Source organism: Lepidochelys kempii, chromosome 2 (genome assembly GCF_965140265.1).
Source record: "Lepidochelys kempii isolate rLepKem1 chromosome 2, rLepKem1.hap2, whole genome shotgun sequence".
Taxonomy (NCBI): Eukaryota; Metazoa; Chordata; order Testudines; family Cheloniidae; genus Lepidochelys; species Lepidochelys kempii.
Window position 1 is genome coordinate 155,662,938 of NC_133257.1, and position 23,349 is coordinate 155,686,286.

General features: G+C 43.1%; 2 protein-coding genes across 12 annotated transcripts in view; one reads left to right on the top strand and one right to left on the bottom strand.

Annotated features, from left to right (window-relative positions):
• Window positions 1-6,226, top strand: part of TEX10 (testis expressed 10) — a 133,238-nt gene extending 127,012 nt beyond the window's left edge. For 2 of the 6 annotated variants that reach the window (XM_073332515.1, XM_073332518.1), the window contains exons 14-15: window positions 519-729; window positions 3,117-3,713. In XM_073332515.1, the coding sequence (XP_073188616.1) occupies window positions 519-729; window positions 3,117-3,230 (325 nt within the window). In that variant the 3' untranslated portion in view covers window positions 3,231-3,713. Of the gene's footprint in view, window positions 1-518; window positions 730-3,116 lie in introns of all 6 variants that reach the window. The other 4 variants (XM_073332516.1, XM_073332517.1, XM_073332514.1 and 1 more) reach the window with 3 other exon arrangements.
• Window positions 2,816-23,349, bottom strand: part of INVS (inversin) — a 210,353-nt gene continuing 189,819 nt past the window's right edge. For all 6 annotated transcript variants that reach the window (XM_073332511.1, XM_073332510.1, XM_073332513.1 and 3 more), the window contains 3 exons: window positions 13,042-13,274; window positions 10,539-10,619; window positions 2,816-5,471 (listed from right to left, as the gene is read on the bottom strand). In XM_073332511.1, the coding sequence (XP_073188612.1) occupies window positions 5,356-5,471; window positions 10,539-10,619; window positions 13,042-13,274 (430 nt within the window). In that variant the 3' untranslated portion in view covers window positions 2,816-5,355. The remainder of the gene's footprint in view (window positions 5,472-10,538; window positions 10,620-13,041; window positions 13,275-23,349) is intronic.

Consider the following 23,349-nt stretch of genomic DNA (forward strand, 5'->3'; position numbering starts at 1 on the left):
TTATAGCACCCCTTTTGTATGCTGGTTTGATCACTATCTGGGGGTGGCTGGATTTCAGGGACAGTATAGCTGTCCTCTCAGTAATGGAGAGATTGTGGTGGATGGGATGTTAACCGCTGTACAATAAAGAGAACAATTGTTCTCATATTATATAGTTTTTAGTTTTAGAATTTACATAGAATTTACAAAAACTGTATGTAGGACCTAGTTATTCGTTTGAGACTGATAAACACTTCATTGCAGACTGGATGTAAATTTCTATTCTCCTGTACTTGCTGTGTAACCCTTGTGGAATATTGTATTTCTCTAATACTCTCTCATGTGGATTCACTGCATCCCCATGAATTGCCATATGTGTATAGTTGAAAACAGCCTATCAGATCTATCAGTCTTAACTTTATGGGCACCTTGACTTGTGCAGATAAGGATACGGCCTGGGAGCACGCTTCCAACACACTTCTATTCTGTGCTTGAGAAATTGCCAGCTCTGTTCATTGGTTGTTATTTCCTCTCCCCAGGGACATGTTGTGGGGATCGTGTATTTCAGTGCTAGCTCTGGTGCCACGAGTGTTGAGGTTGATGCTGCAGAGTCTTCAAGTGAGCAGGGCCTGTCGGGAAGAACTGCCTGTCATTGGCCAGTTGCTGCGTTTGCTAATGCAGCATGGACAGCTCAGGAGTCACATGGTGACAAGTGAACTTCTTGTGCAACAGATTGTCAAGGATATTATGGTATGAAACTATTTTTTTCCCAGAAGACTTCAAGAATACCTTCTTCTAGCAGTGAGAATAAACCTCAATAACCCTAATCTGCATACAACACTCATTCAAATCACATACAAAAAAGGCACCCAGAACGAGGCTTCTGGAGTCCAAATTTTGGTCCATAGCTGCCTTTTGTGTGCCTTGACAGGGCAGCCCACAGAATAGGGGGGCACCTATGTGAGCATGTGCTACTTCTCAGTGATGATCCTCACTGGCTGCTGTGTCATGCGGCATTCTCTGGGACTGCCAAAAGCGTGCAGTATGCCACTATCAATCAGTGTCAGGAAAGCCATTCCATTGCTGCTGCGCAGATTTCTCTGCGTAAGCTCTCGCTGACAAGGAAGACCAACCTCTAAACTTGTAGCCATGGGGAACAGTGGCCAAGTAAAGGAGCACTGGACACCAAAATCTATTGCGTGGCAAAAGGCATCTGAGGTTGGTTATTTTCGTTACAGACAACAACTTGATATAGAAGGGACTACAGTGAGGGAGACAAACGAGGGTCAATCCATGAGTTTACAGTAAAACATTTGAGATTTGTCAAAAATAAGGAACCTGATAGTTTGTCACTGAGTTATAGAACAGCATCAAATTGGAACAAACTTTCCTAAAATATGTACAACCACACTTCACTACCTGGGTGGGGGAGAAAGGGCAGAGACCCAGCACGAATCAGTGAGGCCTGTGGCTTAGCAAATCTTGAAAGAAGGGCTGTCTAACTGGGGAACATTGTGTAACTGCAAAACACTTACTGCTTCTGTTTGCTGAGTGGGCTGCCGCCAGGATTTCTGCGCAGTATTACTGTGCTTGTTTTGGGACTGTCGATCTGAAAAGCAGGTGTCTCAAATAGGTTACTTGTTTTGATGGAGTGGGCTAGGATGTTCTTTAGCTTTAAAGACGGAGGGCAAATGTGGCTTTTTTAGACTTCAGTAGGTGGCTGTGCATTCCCCCAGGCCTAGCATGTCCACAGGAGCCAGTAAGGCTATAGCTACACTTAGGGTGGCGTGTAGAATACAGGCACAACACGTGTAGCTAAACACCACAGTGAAAGGCAGGTTGTGTACTTGTCACTGCAGTGTGTGGCTACACCTGGCAGTGAAAGGCTCCAGGAGCAGGAAAGGCTTTGACAGCTCCAGGGAGCTGCCGGAGCCTTTGCCCACTGTTTCCACACTGCCGGAGCCTTCCCTGAGATATGGGAGACTGCTGGGGCGTGTACTGTGCCGAGTAGTACTCTGCTCTACTCACCTATCCCATGTCTCACCATTCACACTGCTCTGGATACCTGTGCTAGCGGGGCATGCAGTGTTACTTTCCACACCGCCCTCAGTGGAGATGTGCCCTAAAAGAGCCTCTGCCATATTCTGTGAAGAGAAGAAGACAGACTTGGTTTCTGGGGTTTAACACCGTGGTATTTAAACCTGCTCGGCCAGAGCCTGTGGTGTTACACTCCCTGTGGGCATAACTAGTATGCTAGAGTATTCTCTACCCTAGAGCTCTCAGCGGTTCATCTAGGGCAGGGATTGGCGCGACCTCTGGCACACGACCCACCAGGGTAAGCCCCACGGCGGGCTGGGCTGGTTTGTTTACCTGCTGCGTCCGCAGGTTCGGCCGATCACGGCTCCCACTGGCTGCGGTTCGCCATTCCAGGCTGATGGGGACTGTGGGAAGCGGCATGGGCCAGGCCATGTGCTGGACACCACTTCCTGCAGCCCCCGGTGGCCTGGAGCTTCAATTGGCTGAACCTGTGGATGTGGCAGGTAAACAAACCGGCCCGGCCCACCGGGGACTTGGCCTGGCAGGCCGCAGGCCAAAGGTTGCCAATCCCTGATCTAGTGGTAGCCCTGGTGAGAATGTTTTTATAAAGCTCCTTACTGTAGACATGGCCAGTGAGTCTTCTAATCATTTCCACGAATGATTTGGAAATGCATTGTAAATTGCTGAATTGGAACTAAGCAAACAAACATGATTAAAATAGCATAGAGACTGCATAATGGTACACTCTGAAATAATTGCAAGTGAATGACACTTATCAGATAAATTCACACACCCTTCATAGTATCGTAGAAATGATCTGTAGCTGATCTTGTAAAAAGTAATGAAGTTTTAAAACTATCATTTCACTAGAGCACTGTCTCTCTGCTAATGTTTCTTGAACTCCAAATGATGGCTTCTCCTTTTCTCAGTAATTACGTGGTGTGTAAATGAACAAGGTTCCTCTGTATTTGATTTCTTGTTTGCAATAGAATTTCTGGTTAACTGAAAATATCAAGCCAACAAACTGAAGCTTCATGAGTAGTACTGTTAGTTTATTGGGTCGCATGTGGGGTTTTCAACCTGTTTCCTTTTTGCTCCAGACACTGAAGAGTGCTGAAGTCCAAGAGCAATGGCTAACAGACCTCCATTACTGTTTCAACATATATCTTGCCACACATCCACCGGGACCCGGTGCTATTAGCACAGAATATTGAAGAGATGAACATTGTACATCTGCTTTAAAGTGTTTACTTCCATTTAACTCTGAATGGAAAATGTTGGAACATTGTTTGTTATAAACATTTTTTAAGTGGAACTTAAATAAAAAAAATTTCATAAAATCTGTTTGTACTACATTACTTTGGTCTTGATGCAAGAAAGTAACATTGCAGTGGAAGTAGTTTAGGTAAGACTGTTGACTGCAGGAGAGAATATGCTGAGGACAATCCCAGCTGTTGAAGTGAAAATATTAAATGCTGTCACTGTGGAGAGCATCTCCTTTGTTTATTGGATTCTTGTATTGACTCCAGTCATTTTCCATTATTTATACTAAGATTTAAAAGATTTCATTGTGTAACAGTCCACCTTAAAAAGCATGAGTAATATTTTTGTATTGTATAACAGTATTTTGGATATTTACTGAATATAAAAAATAGAAATGTAGTAAAGAATAAAGTCAGAGTAATAAAATACAATATGCTTAGGAAAAAAGGAACATGTTACATACATATTTTTTCTTAAAAAACATGTCCACCAAAGACATCCCCTTGTCTGCCTTTCATTTCACTTGAAAAGTCAATGGCAGCACTCCAGCTCATGTCAGTGGGAGAAGGCCCCATGGTATGCATGGCAATATAAAAAAAAACTATGATTATTTCACTAACAAAGACATTTCCTTTGGTTTGAGGGGAGAGAGTGAAGTGGTGAAATCCTGGCCCCACTGACTTTTATAGGGCCAGCCTTTCACCCTAGAAACTTAACAGTTAACATGGTCCTTTCAGTCACAATTTCTACCAGTACGTTAGCATCGAACAGTGAGCTCAAACACAATGCTTCTTTCTCTTCAGTGATGAATCAGAGCGCACAGGTTGCTGTTGAGCAGATGCACTCATTCCTAGTGGAGGCTATACTTTCTGCTCTGCATAGATTTTGAGGTACTTATTACAGGTAATTTCAAGCTTTTGGTACTCTGAATTTGGGGTGAAATGAGACACAGTGACAAAGATTTTCTAAAATAGTTAACCCTTTGCTCTGCACACTTAACTTGTGATTAGAGCAAAGTTTGGAAAAAATGATTTCAGTCCCTCAGGAAATTCCAATACTTTGGCATTTACTTTCATCCCAAAAAGTAAAATCAAATTTTTGTGGGATGAAAAGTTCTGAGAAACTTTGACTTGGAAATATTGAAACAAAAACTTTCAACATTTTTTGACTAAAATAAAAAATTGACCATTTCAGCCACAATGAAATTGACGAAGGGCAGCCATCTAAAAGGACGTAAACACAAAGTATGGGGAGACATTGGTTAGGATATTCCCGAGGGGGTATGCTATGGTAATGAACAAAGAATTTTAATATGTAGCAATACTAGGAATTTTCACTTCATAGCAGAGTGTGGAATAATCTCAAAGGAAAGGGTGGGAGCCATATTAGTTCACCCCCCTTTAAAATTAAGAATAAATATGTGGACTGCATTGAGAAACTGGCTGTTTCATAGATCTGGATATTAACTGGGCGATAGGAGGGGAGGTTGGGTTTCTAATTTAGAGGGAATTTCAGCTCCCTAATTTTTAATCTAAGTGTAGAACTAGCCCTTGTTTTATGCTTTTTACCTAGAGAAAACTACTTGCTTGTATTGTTCTCTCAGGAAGTTTTATTTTAGCTTTCCTACATCAGAAGTGCTGTGATAGGGTTGGAGAAGAGAGGGAAGGCAATACTGTACATGTTCATTATATAAAGTTTTTTTTTCAAACCCTGTACGTGGCTGAACGTACGGCTGTAATTAATACTCAAAACATATTTACAGATAATTTTGATAAATTCTGTAAATTGCTAATTCCAGCCCACTTCTCAACTTTACAAAATTTCAAATGTCATCCTGTCAGTAAATAAATTACTTTTTAATTCTACATTTCATTGGTACACGAAATGAGTTCAACTCCCTGGAAGTCAGGTTTGGCATTACAGCACCGAGATAATACAAGAACGGAAAATACCTGTGTTAGCTTAATATTTTGTATACTTTTTTCAATTACAAAAAAGATTTCCTACATCCCTGTAGAACCGGGGAGTAGTCTTTAAATTGTCCTCAGGTTCCCTATTACTACTTCTCAGCTTTGCTTAATGCTTGGGTCTTTTGGTTTTTGACTTTGCAGCAGTGGTTGGTCTCATGTTGTATGAAAACTGCTTCAGTTTCCCTTCATTCTCCAGCAGATGAACATACTGCAGGTTGCTTACTGTAAAAACAAAAAATGTTGTGAGTTCTGTGGGGTAATACAGATTTTTTTCAAAGAAAAGCTGCAGTCTGCTGTGGATCCTAGCCTGCACGTCTGCATAAATTATGAATACTTCGTTATGTAAATGAGGCCATTTAACAGAACTGTCCAAAGTTTCATCAGCACACCAAATACAAAACCCTTCTTGACAACTCCACTTGAGTCCATGGTTCTGTTTCTTTCTATCACAAGCTGGGGAGGCAGGCACATCCATTACTGCGCTTCATGTAAACAGAATTTTCAAAAGTACTTAAGTGACTTAGGCACCTACATCTCTTTGACTGACTTTGCTCTAGCTAATTATTGAAACGTTTACAGGTGACAGGCGTATCACTGACAACAGCTGGTTTGTTGAAATTAACCAGGCAACGGCAAGATACTTTGTTTAGTATTGTTTGTGGGAGCTTGACGATTTACAAACCTTTCATTTGAAAACAAAACAAGGACTTCTCACAGCGTACACACCCCTGTTCTAGGCTTGCTCAGTTTTGAACTCCAAGAGCAGAATCCAACTTGACCCCTGCAGAACCTGCTTCCCAAGTTGGGAATTCCAAACTCCTGACAGTTTTTCTATCATATGTACAAAATATTATATATCTGACAAACAGTGGTGTGGTTTTTTTACCTAGTTCATGATGCAACATGTAAATAACTTGCCTGCCACAAGATGGTATAAAGAATAAAAGTGCCAAGATTGTGATAAAAAGATAGTTTAAACAAATACTTCCTGGTTGCAGTTATTTGTCAAAGATGGTCTGAGGTGGCAGGGGAACCATGCTTTCTCTCCCCTTCCCCATGGGCTAAAATAGGGTTTTCAAAACATCCAGCAAGTTCAGTTTTTATCCTTTGCCATGTTCTCCCTCCACCCATCTTGTGGAGCAGTGGCTGTGCTTCCTTCCAGGGCTTTGCCGCTGTACCACACCTGGGGCGTAAGCTGCCTCCCATCAATACCTTTTTTTTTTGTCCCCATCCCAAAATGTTCAGCCTGCGTATGCCAGTGAGGATGTTAAACTAGTTTGGTGCCAGTCTCCAGTTGGCAGATTTGTCACCATACACTTTTTCACAAGGCACAAGAATGTTTGTTAGTGCCAATATTCTTCTCCTTCCCAGCTGTTCCCTTCTCAGAGAAATGAATCAAACTTGAGTCCATTTTGACCTACGCTAGACAACTACGTCAAAAATACTGTTTCTGGCATTAGCCGCTGACAGCTCTGAACTTTTCCAACAAACTTAATGTCATGCACGAAGGGCGTCAGATGGAAAACGCGTTACTGTCTTTAAGACAGGGCTAAAGTTCCCTAAGCTCCTATTAGGTGAATGAAAGTAGGTACTGTTCTACAGGCACCGGGCAAAGTTCCTATCACTATCCTACTTGTCACCAAGTTATGAAAGGTAAAGTCCACTCGAAGCTGCAAAAGAAAGCCTTTCTATTTCATAAAAGACCAGCACAAAGAGATTTGCTGCCCCTAAAACCGAAGAACTAATCAAAACACTATTTAAGTTTTAAAATCTATCTTCAGCAGTTCCGTGACTCAGTATGCAAAGGTAGCAGATGAAACACCTGTCTGGTAGCTTTCGAGGCTATGCTGAGACTGACCAGAGGTGTTCTCTTAAATAGTGCAAGAAAGAGTGTCGGTTTGTCTCCCGTGAGACAGAAATGTCTCTACCGTTATAATGTAACTCCAAGGGCAGCGCTGCTTTAAGACTCCCCTGTGACTTGAGAGAGTTCTAAATGAGCCAGAGAGCACCAAGAAAAGGGCCTAGGAACATTTTTAGTTTTCTTTCATTATTGTCCTAACACCAAATATTTTAAATCAAGGAGTCTTTTTTTTAGCTACGCAAGGTCTTGATTTTTGAGCCACAGCTGGTATGACTAGAGAGGACTGCTCTGGCCATTCAAACTGACCCTCCGATTTTGCAAAACTAATGACTGCATCACCCCTGCTACCCTTGGTCTAACCAGTCGCTGAATAACTGCAGACTAGTGCTTTAACACCTGTCCTCTTAGTCCGGTCCAGTGTTCGCTGATTGAGCTCGTTGAGAATTTGTTCCCAGATTCCATTCTCATCTCATTCCTCCTTAGCCATTGCTCCCTGTCCTGCCATCTCTTAAGAAATTCTTTTCTTTTGTGATCTTGAAGCTAATTACAAACTGTGCTCAGCATCTCCCTCTTTTCTGGTAAATAGGTTAGCTCCCTTTTCTCTGGCCTTTTCTTCCAGTCATGATGGCATTTTGTTGCAGTTCTGTGCATTTAGCTCTAATTCATCTAAATCCTTGCTCAGCCCTGGAAATCAGACCTGCACACAGTGTTTCATGCAGAGAACAGAGATAAGTCTTCATTAGCAACACCCAGAAATGTCAGCATGGCTTCTGGTAGCAGTGAGATCTACAACTGTAACTCTTACCTAATAACACCTAGCTTTCATGTGGTGCTTTACAGAGAATATCATGGTCCCCATTTTACAGATGGGTAAACTGAGGTACACACAGTTGAAGTGACTTGCCCAAAGTCACTCAGAAGGCCTGTGGCAGAGCCAGGAATAGAACAGAGGTCCCTTGATCTTAGTTCAATTCATGTGGCCAATGTGTCCACATCCAATGGGCAGTTTTAGCAGGAAGGCCAAGGACTGAATGAATAGGAATAGGAACTACCCTCTCCCACAGAAGCAGGCCTAGCTCTGGGTAAAGTACTGCAGAGAACAATCCTATGCTACCAAGGGCCTGACCTAATCTAGCATTAAAATGGACAGACAATAGTGTGCCTAGCAGCTGGTGCGCGCCTCTGTCACCAAAAGCAATCCATTGCCCATCTTAGGTTAGTGTATTGCTACGGGAGCAGGGCTGCATGATTTTCAGTTTCATTAAAACCAATTGTTGAAATACAGTTTTTCAGGAGTCTCGGTAACTCCTGAAATCAGGAAAATGGCAGGGCAAAGGGTATTGGCATTTTTTCTCTCTGTAACACTGAGTATACGAGAAAATGTCAGGTATAATTCTTCCTTTAATGAGCAGGGTCCCTTAACACTCTTGTTGTTCTCCCTGAGTCCTGGATGCCTTTCAGCGGCAGATCTGGGCTAATGGCTACTTATGAGAACTAACCTGGAAAGGCTGAATAGCTCCCAATGTAATGGAAAGTGGTGAGAGGCCACTAGCCCTTTCTAATGGGCACCCCGGTACATGGGGAAAGGGACTGGGCCTGGCTACTTTCCCCTCCATCTCTCACCCTGCCCTGCTGCCTTGAGTGCTGTACGTAGCAAGGCTACTCCCAAGTGCAGACGGCTGATGTGAAAGGGATTTTAAGGCTCACATTTCAGCCTTTTAAGTAAGGTTAACACTTAGTGCAGTTCATCTCTGCAGAGTGATTCTAACAATGGCATTGTGGGCTCTGTGATCCCCAGATCAAACGTGTTTCATCTACCTAAGCGGTAAGCAACTTGGGGCAGCCACAGTCTAGCGCCTAGCAGAGAGGGATCCTAGGCTCTATTGCAATACAAATAGTAAGTAAAAACATTTTTCTGCAGATTCAACATGGGATCTGAGTCAAGCTGGATTCTTTCCATCTTCTGCACTCCTGCCGGTAACAGATTGTTACATGTGTGCAGCTCCAGTGCCCTCTGTCTCTATTCTCCATTCCCCATCTGGAATAACTCTTGCCCTCAGTGGCTCTGCACAGGTGTAACTGATTAGAATGTAACAAGCAATTCTGTAGCTGATGCACAAGGAGGAACAGAATCCAGCTCACTTTGTGACTTGTGCTGGCTCTGCAGGAGGTAGGAGTAAAAAGAAGAACAACGTGTTTTTATCACTGCAATGGGCAGCCAGGGGAGTGAATGCGCTCAGCACACAGATCTAGGGAGGAAGAAGATTCAATTTTTACGCAGCACTTTTCAGCATAGAACAGTGGTGGGAAAGGCATTTTGGGGAGCAGGAATGGAAAGAGGGCCAGGGTAATTAAAAATGAAGATAAAAATCCCGCCCCCTTCCCCAATCCATCAATTACTCCCAAACACCGTCGGAAAAGTACATCTAAACATAACCTGTGAGTGTGCAGAGTGTATGGCTTCTAGCTGTGGACCATTAAGAGCTGGTGTACAAATGTGACCTAATTGAAAAGGGACAAGCAGCCTGCATCCCCAGCGAGGGTGGGGAGTAATCAGTTCTTGGTAACACCGGCTGTGCTGTGCGGCAATGAGGCTGAAGGCAGAGGGCTGCTTTTCAGAATGCCAGAGGAATTCACCCATAACCTACTTGCTACTAGAGTGTGACTCAGTAGTAGAAAGAAAAAAGAAAGTGCTTTCACCTTCACCACCTGTGTAACTGTCTCCCCCCACCCGAACACTTCCCCTCAACGTATAACATCACAGTGACAGGGATTTTAAAAATGCTTTTCTGCAGGAAGGTACCAGCCAAGCATCCCTGGGAGTTGGTTCACAGATATGACATCGTGAAAAAGGTCTAACCAGCAAGCCAGAGTGTATCTGGGCAGTATGGTCAGATGTGGGTATCTGTGTCCACGAGCACATGTATGCAATTGTACTTGTCTACGGTAATTTACGTTCACAAATTCTCAGTGTGTGTAGAAATGTCTTATCTGTGCTTCCACATGGTCACCAGATACTGTGCTGATAAATTAAGTGTGCACAAATATGTGTATACAAATGCACACAGGTGAGTTTAAACATCTCTCCTTCTCTCTAAACTGCCACCATGTAATAGGGTTTTTCCTACTCACATTTGTTTGAGCATATCTTGTTAAACAAACAAGTTAATATAAAATAAAAAAATAAAAAATAATACTCAAAAGTCCAAAAGGAGTGACAGAACACAGAACCCCAGCTCTCTGGGTGCTAGCTGTCTAGGCACAATGATACCTTAGACTGGATGTTCACTTGGTTACCTCATTTTTTGGTTTTATTACTATAGTTTTGTTTCCCCCATTTTCCTTTCATACTCAAGCCATCTAAAACTAACTATAACATTTTAAATTCCAGCAATGCTTCCAAAGCTTCACTAAGGCAGCACCCTTACCTGAGATCATGTGCACATCAGAAAGCTTATGCTTTGAAGAAGGTCTTGCTGGATGGCAAACTTTTCCTTCTTGAGGACGCCCTTTAAGAAACAAACATGCATACTTTTACAAATTCACACCCGGGTGTGCTTATGTACAGTTATAGACCATTTCAATGTCAACTACAGCGCTCTCTTAATTTTAAACACAAAGACTTACATTAAAATAATCTTATCATAAAGAGTCTCATAAAACATTTATGATGGAAAATTGTTAGGGCTGTCAATCGATTAAAAATGTATCTTGCGATTACTCACACTGTTAAATAATAGAATACCATTCATTTAAATATTTTTGGATGTTTTCTACATTTTCAAATATATTGATTTCAATTACAACACAGAATACGAAGTGTGCAGTGCTCACTTTATATTTATATTTTATTAAAAATATTTGCACTGTAAAAAACACAAGAAATAGTATTTTTCAATTCACCTAATACAAGTATTGTAGTGCAATCTCTTTATCATGAAAGTTGAAGTTACAAATGTAGAATTATGTACAGAAAAATAACTGCATTCAAAAATAAAACAATGTAAAAGAGCCTACAAGTCCACTCAGTCCTACTTCTTGTTCAGCCAATCGCTCAGATAAACATGTTTGTTTACATTTACAGGAGATAATGCTGCATGCTTCTTGTTTACAATATAACCTGAAAATGAGAACAGGCATTTGCATGGCACTGTTGTAGCCAGTGTTGCGAGATATTTACATGCCAGATGCGCTAAAGATTCCTATGTCCCTTCATGCTTCAACCACCGTTCCAGAGGACGTGCTTCCATGCCAATGACAGGATCTTCTCAATAATGGTGCAAAGCAGTGCGGACTGACACATGTTCATTTTCATCATTTGAGTCAGATGCCACCAGCAGAAGATTGATTTTTTTTTTTTTTTGGTGGTGGTTCAGGTTCTGTAGTTTCCACATCGGAGTGTTGCTCTTTTAAGACTTCTGAAAGCATGTGTCACACCTCGTCCCTCTCAGATATTGGAGGGCCCTTCAGATTCTTAAACCTTGGGTCGAGTGCTGTAGCTATCTTTAGATATCTCACATAGGTACCTTAATGTTTTGTCAAATCTGCAGAGAAAGTGTTCTTAAAAAGAACAATGCGCTGGGTCTTCATCCCAGATTGCTATAACATGAAATATATGGCAGAATGCGGGTAAAACAGAGCAGTCATATAATTCTCCCCCCAAGGAGTTCAGTCACAAATGTAATTAACGCATTATTTTTTTAACGAGCATCATGAGCATGGAAGCATGTCCTCTGGAATGGTGGCCAAAGCATAAAGGGGCATACAAATGTTTAGCACATCTTGCACGTAAATACCTTGCAATGCCAGCTACGAAAGTGCTATGCAAACTCCTGTTCTCACTTTCAGGTGACACTGTAAATTAGAAGTGGGAAGCATTATCTCCTGTAAATGCAAACAAACTTGTTTGTTTTAGCAACTGGCTGAACACGAAGTAGGACTAAGTGGATTTGTAGGCTCTAAAGTTTTACATTGTTTTGTTTTTGAGTGTAGTTAATGTAACAGAAAAATCTACTTTTGTAAGCTGCACTTTCATGATAAAGGATTGCACGACAGTACTTGTATGAGGTGAATTGAAAAATACTATTTGTCATTTTTACAGTGCAAATATTTGTAATCAAACATAATAATATAAAGTGAGCATTGTACATTTTGTATTCTGTATTGTAATTGAAATCAATATATTTGAAAATGGAGAAAAACATCCAAAAATATATAATAAATTTCCATTGGTATTCTATTGTTTAACAGTGCAATTAAAACTGTGATTAATCGCGATTAACTAAAAAAAAAATTGTGATAAAAAAATTAATCACGTGAGTTAACTGCTAGTAATCGACAGAGCTAAAAATTGTTAATATGATCCATAATGGAATTTCAAGTAACTTTTCGGTACATTCGGTAGTTTCTACTCAAAATGTGGTTAAGTAAGTATATTTCCTTTTCAAGTTTTCCACAGTGTTTGGTTGAATAATTATCAGAGTAAACCTGCGTTCAACTCAGTGTTAGAAATACTGAGTATGTGTACTTTAAAAATGAGCAGATAAGTAATATCACCTCCCAATCACCACATTCACCCCAAATTCAGGTCTGGTGAAATAGAAATATGGGAGATGTCTGTCTGTCTGAGGGACACCTGTCCTGGAGTAATGATATGCAGTGACCCATACAGTTTTAAAGTTAAAAAATCAGGTTTAGAAATGATTTGCTTCTAAAAGTATCCAAACTGCTTCCCCCCGCCCCGACTTGGATTTATCTGTGTATTTAAAAAAAAAAAAAAGGATTTCTAACTCTGGTGCTGCAAAGTCCTTAGTAACTTGGGAAGTATTAAATCTATAGCAGACTCCAAAATCTAGGAAAATTGAGAGTTATGAAAGCATCAGCAACGAAACACTTAAATTCTGAAACTTTAAATTGCCACAACAGAATTACCGTATATCTGCTTAAGAATGGATTGCTTGCTTGTTTTTATGGCCGAGTTGCTTTTATTTATAGATTTCAGGTTTTTACATGAAGACACTGATTTCAGAGGGCCATGGTTCAGCTGTTTCTTCCAAGCGACCTGGATGAAAAAAGCAGCTGTCTCTTGTCTCCATTTGTCTTCATCTTCTTTGCACTGCCGCTCAGCACTAAAAAGCTGAACCAACTTCTGTCTTAGCTGGTAACTGGAGAGAAGAGAAGAGCACTTGTTTTAGATGACCTGTTTTAACTTCAGTGTTTTACATGGATCAGTTCACATGGTGGATTACATGAGTAACTGGGAAAACAAAATTCCCACTGATGTGACAACTCATTTGGATGAGGAATGTTTGCTTACCAGACAGAATAAGACCTGGGTTCAATTCCAGATGTGACCATTAATTTCACACAATTACTAAAGCAGACAACGACCATGGGTATCAAAAGTTACGCTGGAATTTCAAACTATCTGCAGCCAAAATAATAAATAATGTACCAAAAAATCACCCAAAGTGAGGACAATATTAAGAACAAAACTACGTGTGGTGTAATCTATCAATAATACTACCTCTGTGTTCATTGCATTCACAACTGAATGTAGTGGCATAAACTTTTCTGGTGCATTCTCATGCATATTTGCAAATTAGGGACACAGTATAGGGGAAGATACTGGCTGAGTCTATTTCCTCTTTCTACACAGAACTTGAGAAGCTCTAAGGCCTGATTCTTCACTGCCTTGCAGCTTGTGCCATCATTTATACCTGAGCAATGTGGATGTAAAATGCTACCAACCAGAATAACAGTATTATGCACCCAGAGTTCTTCGTACTTCTGAAGGACTCTCAGTCCCTTCCCTGGTTTCTCCAATCTCTTAGTTCTCCCTAAATGTTTCACTCCATCTTTCTTCCAGTCTCTCTCCTAGCCTTACCACTGCAGCTGTGATGTGTCACTGACAGTTCACAAACATCCCTTCATATCCTCAGGACGAGGTCTAAGTCCCTCCCCTTCATTTGGCTAATAACACTTGCACAGAAGAGCTACATTTTTCCTTGCCTCAGATGTTAGTAGTCTGTGCTGTACTTGCATTTTATACTAGAGAATAAACTGTCTGGCTCAAGAATCCACTCTAAATCTTCCTGCTATGACTTTTCCCCAGGTTAACAGTAACTTATTAATTATGATGGCATTTGATGCTATGGGATATAAGATGATGTCATTGGTGTTTGGCTGCTCTTCTGAAGTGAGTCAGTGAAATCCGTCTAGTTTCCACACCCCCATGAATCACTATCACACCTGTTGTTCATTGAGATCCATGCTGGAAGCCTCCACAGTAAAGAAAAGGAAGGAACGGATGCGAATGAACACAAATCCCATCTCACCTGGGAAGTAACGGCAGCCTTACACTGCTGCTGCCCAGGCTGTACCAGCTCTTTGACAATTGGTTTCTAGCACCTTTTACAACAAGATCGAAAGTAAAACAAACTAATGCAACAGAACCAGAAGCAAAATCATCACCGGAATGTGCTATAAGCCATAGGACCAGAAGGCGCATGAGACAGTGGACTGGATGGCTCAAGTGATTGTTAATGAGATCTAGAGTCTTTTACCGCTACAACAGGTTGTCTATTCAAGTCCAGGTGACCAAAAGTTACCAGCAGCTGTGCTTTTTCAGTGGCCTGTGTGAAATGAGCTGGTGCTCTCAGGTATGCCTATCACAAAACCCACTACCATCCCTACCCATGGCTGAAGCGGAGGCACAAAGGACTGAATATACATGAAATCGGAACTACCCTCTCTTCCTCTGTGAGGTTGCCCGCCCATGCCAGATTGGTTTTGCGAATAGACACCACAAGTTTACGGGGCTGTTATTCTGACACTTTTCACAAGTTCTACATTCATTTAAAAAAAGCTGAGAGAGAGCTGATGAAAAGCAAAGGCTAGTACCGACATGAGGATTTAACTAATCAAAACAGAGCAACACTATAATGGTTAAGTCAAGAAGCAAGTAAACAAACATTTCTGTGGATTTGTTGCAGGCCTTCTTCCAGAGACAAGGAAGTGTTATCCATGTATGTGTTAAGTAACCTGAGCTTAGTCATAACAGTAGGCCATTACAGGAAAAAACCTGTACACTGCTGGATAACTAATGACTGTTGCTATTAATTTAGTCTACAAAATGTATGTAAAGACAAATGCAGAAAAAAACACTGGGTAACCGTTTAATAGCTGAGTGGAAAGGAATGTTAAACTGTACTCTGTGTTCGACAATTACTCCTGTATTAAGTGCTGCAGGTATTTACTGATATATAAATCAAATGGTCACATGGACATTATATCCCATCATTGCCATCAAAGACCTCAGAGAACCTTCTGGTAGTTTTTGGAGACACACAAATATTGCAGGGAACCAAAGGGGAGGGGAACCTATGTAGCTGTGCTTCAGCTTATGTGCAAATATTCCACAAAAATGTGTCATCTGGTTCTGAGGCAAAAAAGAAGGGAAGCAGGGGGTTAAATTTAAAAAAAAACCCCACAGAGTGCTGCGCTAACAAAAATTCAAAGCTCAGTCAGCACACTAGGTGCATATACCATGACTCTGAAGTGTATGTGTAGCAGGAATGAAAATGCTGGCAGTCTGTGCTCAGGTTGATGGGTAAGGAGGCTTTGAACTTAAGAAAGTTGTAAGTAAAGTTAAAGATTTGTCTGAAAATAACAGACTAAAGTGCCTGATGCCAGCTGGAGATTTACAGTGACAGCAACCAAAAGATTTCCAGCTTTTGTCAATTCATTGTGGGCCCAAGAGAGTGTCACCGGCTTCAATGCACCAGACAAGGGAGCGAGGCGGACACAGGAACTGCAAGCCTCGGTGAGCAGGATAAGCAATTAACCTTTGGCAGGCCAGATGCCTTAAGAAACACTTTTGGGGACTAAATTTGTGAAGTTTGTGGACTGTGGGAATTGAAACATTTTTCTGGAAAAGGGAAATTTAACGCGCATCACAGAAATATAAGTTACTAGCATGATGTCAGTCCAGAATGCTGAAGGGATGAGCTTGGTTGTATCTCAAACTGTTTTACATTTTCAATAAATATGGTAAATTGACTCTGCAAAACTTACAGTGAGAGTCAAGTCTATTTAATCTCCTAGTTTAGTGGTTGGTGGAGTCAAAGAACTCAGGTACATACTGTCATATAGCTTCATTAAAGTAAGTCCATACCTTTCTTGACAGGTTTCAGAGGGGTAGCCATGTTAGTCTGTATCAGCAAAAACAACGAGGAGTCCTTGTGGCACCTTAGAGACTAATGAATTTATTTGGGCCCAAATAAATTTGTTAGTCTCTAAGGTGCCACAAGGACTCCTCGTTGTTTTTACCTTTCCGGACACTCTTTACAGGCACACAAATCTTTTACATAAAGTGGAGGGCTACAGAAATAGTGCACTAATCACAAAAGCACACTCCACAGTCATTCTGCACTTGCTTAGCCTGTTGTTGAACTGCTCCTTGCTGCTGTCAATTTGCCCTGTGTATGGCTTCATAAGCCAGGGCATTAAGGGATAGGTGGGGTCTCCCAGGATCACAATCGGCATTTCGACTTCCCGTACAGTGATCTTCTGCTTTGGGAAGAAAGTCCCTGCTTGAACAGGCCAGTGTTCTGAAAGATGCATGCATCATGCACCTTTCTGGACCAGCCTGAGTTAATGTCTGTGAAACGCCCACGGTGATCCACAAGCCATTGAAAGACGGCATCAAATGCGGACGGAAGAACAGGGATTGCTGGGATGCGAAGCAATGCATCACGGGGCACTGGGACTGGACCTCCTCCACCTTCCCACAAGTCTTAGCGGCAAAAGAGGAAGAAGTGCTCTGTGGGATAGCTGCCCAGAATGCACCGCTCCAAATAGCGCTGCAAGTGCCCCAAGTGTGAACATGCTCTTGCACAGGCAGCTGTCAGTGTGAACACACAACAGCGGTTTCCCTTCTGCGCTCTTTGAGCGGCGCTGTAACTGCCAGAGCTGTACCTTTGCCAGTATAGAGGAGTGCTGAGACTGAGGGAAAGGATTTCAGCTAGTCAGACTGCTGGAGCATGGGGTGAGAGAGACTTTTGCTTTGAATTTACTGAGCTTGTTAATTAGGTATTAGCTGGGTTTCACCTTTTATTTTATTTTAATTCTTACTTGTATGCCTCATTACTTGTAATCAATTAAAATCTTTTATTTTCTGCAGTTAATAAACTTGTTTTATTGTTTCATCTAAACCAGTGTGTTTGGATTGCTTCATTTAGAATAACAGGTTTTGTGCATATCATTTTCTATTAATAAAATAATGGACTTTATATGAGCTTGTGTTGTCCAGGAGAGGGCTGGGCAGTACAAGACGCACCTTTCTGATGGAAGTCTGGGACTGGGAATTTGCTGGTGTTGCTCTGCAGTGTAATTCAAGAGTGGCTGGCCACAGCACTCAGACCGTATAGCTGGGAGTAATTTACATGCTGGAGGCTGTGTGTGAGCAGACCAGGAGTGGTTGGTCTCACAGTGAAGCCGTGTAAAAGGCTGGAGAATTGAGGGGACTGTTCAATAGTCCAGATTATGTCCTGGGTAATGTCTAGAGCCCTACCAAGTTCACTGTCCATTTTGGTCAATTTTACCATCATAGGATTTTAAAAATAATAAATTTCATGATTTCAGAATTTTAAATCTGAAATTTCATGGAGTTGTAACTGAAGGGTTCACGGCTCAAAAAGGGGGGATTGCAAGATTATTGTAGAAGTTCATGGTATTGCCACCCTTACTTCTGTGCTGCTGCAGGCGGCAGCGCTGCCTTCATAGCGGGATGGCCGGAGAGCAGCAGCTGCTGGCCGGGAGCCCAGCTCTGAAGGCAGCACCACCACCAGCAGCAGCGCAGAAGTAAGGACGGCCTGGTACAGTATTGCCGTCCTCGCTTCTGTGCTGCTGCCTTCAGAGCTGGGCCCTTGGCCAGCAACCGCCATCCTCTGGCCACCCATTGCCACTCTTACTTCTGCGCTGCTGCTGGGGTGCTGCCTTTGGAGCTGGGGCGCCTGGCCAGCATCCGCAGCCTTTCGGCCACCCACTCTAAAGGCAGGGCAGAAGTAAGGGTGGCAATGCCACGACCTGCTACAATAACCTTGCAATCTCCCCAATGGCCCCTTTTTGGGTCGGGGTCCCGCAGTTTGAGAAATGCTGGTCTTCCCTGTAAAATCTGTATAGTACAGGGTAAAAAGTATGCAAAAGACCAGATTTTATGGTGAAGACCAGATTTCACAGTCTGTGATGCATTTTTCATGGCCATGAATTTGGTAGGACCCTAGTAATGTCACATGCAGGGACCGGGAGTGTATTTTTTTTTCCATTGAGTACTTTTTCTATTATTAATTATTAGTGACTTTTATCCCATATTGCTTTACATACTACTGAATATAAAAGTATAACTTTCCCAAATATTATACAAACTATATACAGGGATCAGTACATCTACATCTTGGGGGAAACATGCTGACTTTTTGATGCACCATCCTAGAACAGAAAGTGACATATAACATTCAATCAAAACTTCAGCAAGAATTTAGATAGTAGGCAATGTAATTACCCAAGTTGGAATTTGCTTCAGGCCTCAGGTTTTATATTCCAATTTTTCTGAAAACTGCCATGGGATCCTTGCTCATCAAAAATGGTCAGAACCTACTTTTTGTGTGTTAAATAAAAGAAAGCATTTCCAGCAGCACGGCGCCCCCTAAAACCTTGTTGGGACATTCATTCACTACTAAGTGGAAGAAGTGCTCCCTATTGAATCAACACAATACTACCACATACTTTCAGCTGTGTTGTCCTTGATGCCTCCTATCCCAGTAGTGAGCCACCGCAACTCTGTTTAGCTTGTGATAGGTCATAGGGGCACAGCCCACACAGGACACCTTGCAGATCAAATTTTTTTTCCTAAAACATTTAACTGTTGGTTCCGGCAAGGAAAAATAGGTCTAAGGATAGCTATTACCATCGCTGAGGCATTTATGAAATGCACTGTGGGAATTTTGGGGGTCACTGCTCTGAGCACCATAATAAGAAACTCTGGGTCATCCATCCTTTGTTATAAAAAAAAAAGCACAATGTTTTACAAATAGATGAGGAGGAAAAATCTTAGTGGGAGCTACTGCAGAATCCCCGCGGCACAACAAGAAGAGCTAAGGGCAGACAGTGTAGATAGGGTTGGGAAATGAAATGATTCTTTGTCTCACTGTTCACCAGACCGAGTAAAGGAAACATGCCAGAAACAGTTAAAGTTTCCTGGAAACAGAAGATGACAAATATATGAACATAAGAGAGACACCACAAAGAAAATGAGAAAAATTAGAGAGAAACCCCAGCATTAATTAAAAACACCACAGAGCAGGCCTGGAACTTCTCTCTGCAATAGGAGTGTACCTAGAGAAGGTAAAGTGACTCCCATATTCCAACAGCAATTTAACTGGAAATATACAAGCCTATAAATCTAACCTTGTATTGGAAAAGATTTCAGGGGCATTAACAAGAGGCAGAACAGGAGCACAGATACAGATTGGTTAGAGTGAGTGTGACTGTTGAAATGGTCATATTTGAAGGTTAGGAATATAAGAATTGCCAGATCAGACCATGGCCCATCTGTTCTGTATCTTGTCTGTAGTAGTGGCCAGTAGCAGATGAAAGGTGAGAGCTCCTTATATTGCATCTAGTTAATCATACAATGTTACAGGTGAAACATCACTTCCCAACCTCTACTGGTAACAAGCTTGTTTGCCTTTGTATATTTTTCTTAGCTTGTTTACCTGCAAATTATTCATCTACCAAACACTCCCTTAACACAATCTTGTTCAATTGTCTCATGTGTTCTTGTTGCAGTGAATACCACAGATAGACTAGAGCAGAGGTAGTCAATTATTATTTGTCCAGGTCCAAATTTCTTGGTCAAGGTATTTTCTTGGTCTTGGTCAAGGTCCAGACCCCCATCCAGCTCCCCTCCCCTAACCACCCAACAGCCCCTCCCAAGCTCCCCGATTGCCTGCCAGCTCTCCTGCTCAGAGAGTAGGGTAACCTTATTTCCATAAACTGAAAACAGGATGCATGGGGCTGGCCTGAACCACCCAGCATTGCTGTTTTCCCCCCACCAAATATTTCTGTGCCCCCAATTGAGCCAAGCAGCAGAGATGGGGGCGGGGAGAAGAGAAACGGGTATGGGCTAGGATCTGGGCAGCAAAGCAGGGTGTGTGTGTGTGAGTACTTCTGAGTTCAGAGTTAGGAGGTGAAGCCATTGGACTATGATCCAGCTAGCCATGCAATGCCCCTTTGGGGGCTGGGAAAGCAGAGGGGCAGGAAGGGGACTCCGGGTAACAGGAGGGACCAAGGAGACTTCAGATAGCAGCCCTGGGGAGAGCTGGGATGTGGCAGAAGCAGGTGACTGCAGGTGGACTGGGGAGGGAACAGGCCACTTGGGGCAGGGGCCTGGAAAGGGCTCCAAGGACTGACCTCAAAAGACAGGCCCATCCCTGTGCTCCTGCCAATGGTGCTGAGGTTGCACAAGCAGTCACCCAGAGAGACACTGTGCCCCACATCCTAGCCCAGCTGCTGGCCCCCTGCGGTGGGGGGGGTCTCCGCTGGGAAACAGGCACGGCTCCAGCCCCGGCTCAGCTTCAGCCCATGCTAGGATCACCACCTTTGAAATGCAAAAAAACCCAGCGCTCCCCGCCACAAGTCTAGCCGATCACAATCCCAATCCGCAACCACAAGGCTACTCCGCAACTCTCCCCGCTTTATCAGCCACTTATAGTATCTAGAGAGAGAAAACATATAGATAAGATTGATAACATCGCACGTCTCCTCACTCTCATGTAACTCACACCCTCTCTCACACACACGCAGTGCACTTCTGCACTGCTGGGCAGACAGCCACTGTATTTTCAACCATTTTGATCTATTATCGCTTAAACTGCAGAAGTGGGAACACTGCAGCATCTTTAGCTGGACACAGAAAGTTTTAACAGTAGCTATCCCAGTGTATTGTGACAAAAATGCAAATCTTTAGACCCACGTTAAAAAAAACCTGGCATATGAAATTATTTTTAGGGCCAGGCTGGATCAAATATCGGCCATGTGGAAGCTCTAGCCCATGTGATCACTGACAAGTGTCTAGTGGTCCGGATTTGGCTCGCGGTCCTCTACTGACTACCCCTGGATTAGAGACTCATATGCACTGCAGAGATTTCTCTATTGCATTATCCCCCGATGCTGTCTGGTGTGCTGCGGAAGGGAGAACAGAGCCAAAGCTCCACCCATTGCCCACAAATGGGGGATGCACTGGTTCTGTGAAACCATTGCCACTCCCATGCTGTGAGCGGCAGTAACAGTAGCCCGTGCAAGATGGTAACGGGGTGTCTATGCTTCCTTACTAGCTTGCATGGCTACACAACCTAGGCCACGATCTGTCCTGTAAGCCTTACTGTACAAAGCAGCATGCTCAGTCACCCTATCAGTTCAGGACTGCTCTCTCTCTCTCTCAACCCTTATCCACACTTCTGCATGATTAAGCCCAATGGGCGAAATAAATGTCCATCATACTGTAAATGTGGCCTGTATATCTATGTGATGCTGTATGATTGAAATATGACCATCTATATCATTAATATTGCCACTGATAGACAACTGCAACAAATCTTGTACAAAGTATGTCACGTAAGGTGTCAATGGAAAAGTTATGATTTGCTAAGTAAGATTATCCTAAATCCATGTATCATCACTGTATCTGAAGTTATGAATATTACTCTATATATCTGTATCCCAAATGTGTTTGGTCCTGGGGTAACACCCACCTGGTAAAATCTACATTTGAGGGCCCACCAAAGGCAATTAACACTCACAGCGGGCCACAGAAGAAGCTCCTCATGCCTGTTGAGCATTCCTGTGGATGTCCCAGCCAGGCGACTAATGACTAAGGCTCCGTGTTTGTCACAGAGATTGCAGAAATCATGGATTTCGTGACTTCCTGCGACCTCTGTGACTTCTGCAGGGGCTGGTGTGACTGACCGCAGAGCCGCCCAAGCCGCTGCCTTGGGGACAGCCACACTGGCCGCTGCTGGAGTGGCTTTGTAGCCAGGTGCTCGGACGGTGCTGCAGCCAGCTGCTGCTCTGGCAGCCCCAGGTAGCTAGTCCCGGGGACTGGCCAAGCAGCAGCCGAAGTGGCTGGCCCTGGGGACCGCCGGAGCAGCAGCTGGCCCTTGGGCTTCCCCAACCCGTGGTGGCTGGAGCAACTGCTGGTCCTTTGGGGCCTCCCTTCCCGCCCTGGTGGTGGCCGGATCAGCAACAGGTCCCCCAAGGGCTCTCCCCACCCCAGCAGCGGTCAGAGCAGCAGCGGACCCACTGGGGCTTCCCTCTCACCCAAGTGGTGGTCAGAGCAGCAGTGGGTCCCCTGGAATTTCTGTCCCCACTCACCAGCTGTCGGAGCAGCAGCAAGCCCCCAGGGCTCACCCCCCCGGCGGTGGCAGGAGCAGCCGTGGGCCCCCTGGGGCTCCCACCAGCAGCTAGTGCTGCAGGAGCCACAGGGCTCCTCCCAAGGTGGTGGCAGGAGTGGCAGTGGTCCCTCTGCAGCTGGTGCAGCGGGCTCCCCCCTGGCAGGAGGCTTCCCCACTACGGTACTACCAGGTTATTTATGGTATAAGTCATGGACAGGTCATGGGCCATGATTTTTTGTTTCTTGCTTCTGACCTGTCCATGACTTTTACTCAAAATACTGGTGATTAAATCATAGCCTTAGTAATGGCTGCCCCTGAGAGTCATCAAAGCATGTAATGACATGTGATATGCTCATGTGACCCTGGACTCCATCTTGGGCCTCTACTTTTCCACAAACTGAGGCTGCGGGCTTTGTGTTTGAAACAGAAAATTTCCAGGCACTTGGGCAAAGGGTATAAAAGACACTGGAAACATCTCCATCTTGCCTCTTTCATGCTCTGATTCTCTGGACTATGGACTTACAACTAAAAGGAGCATTCTATGGACTGACGACCTTCCAATCTTTTGGAAGTTACCAGAGACTTTACAAGCCAGCAGTTTATTTAATCACTGCTACAAACCTGAAAAAGAACTGTGCAATGATTGTATGTATATGATCTATTAACCATTTTAACTCTCTTCTTCTTTTCTCTTATGAATAAACCTTTAGATTTCACTTACTAAAGGATTAGCGGCAGTGTGATTATTATATATTGACCTGGGTATGTGGCCGATCTCTTGAGATCA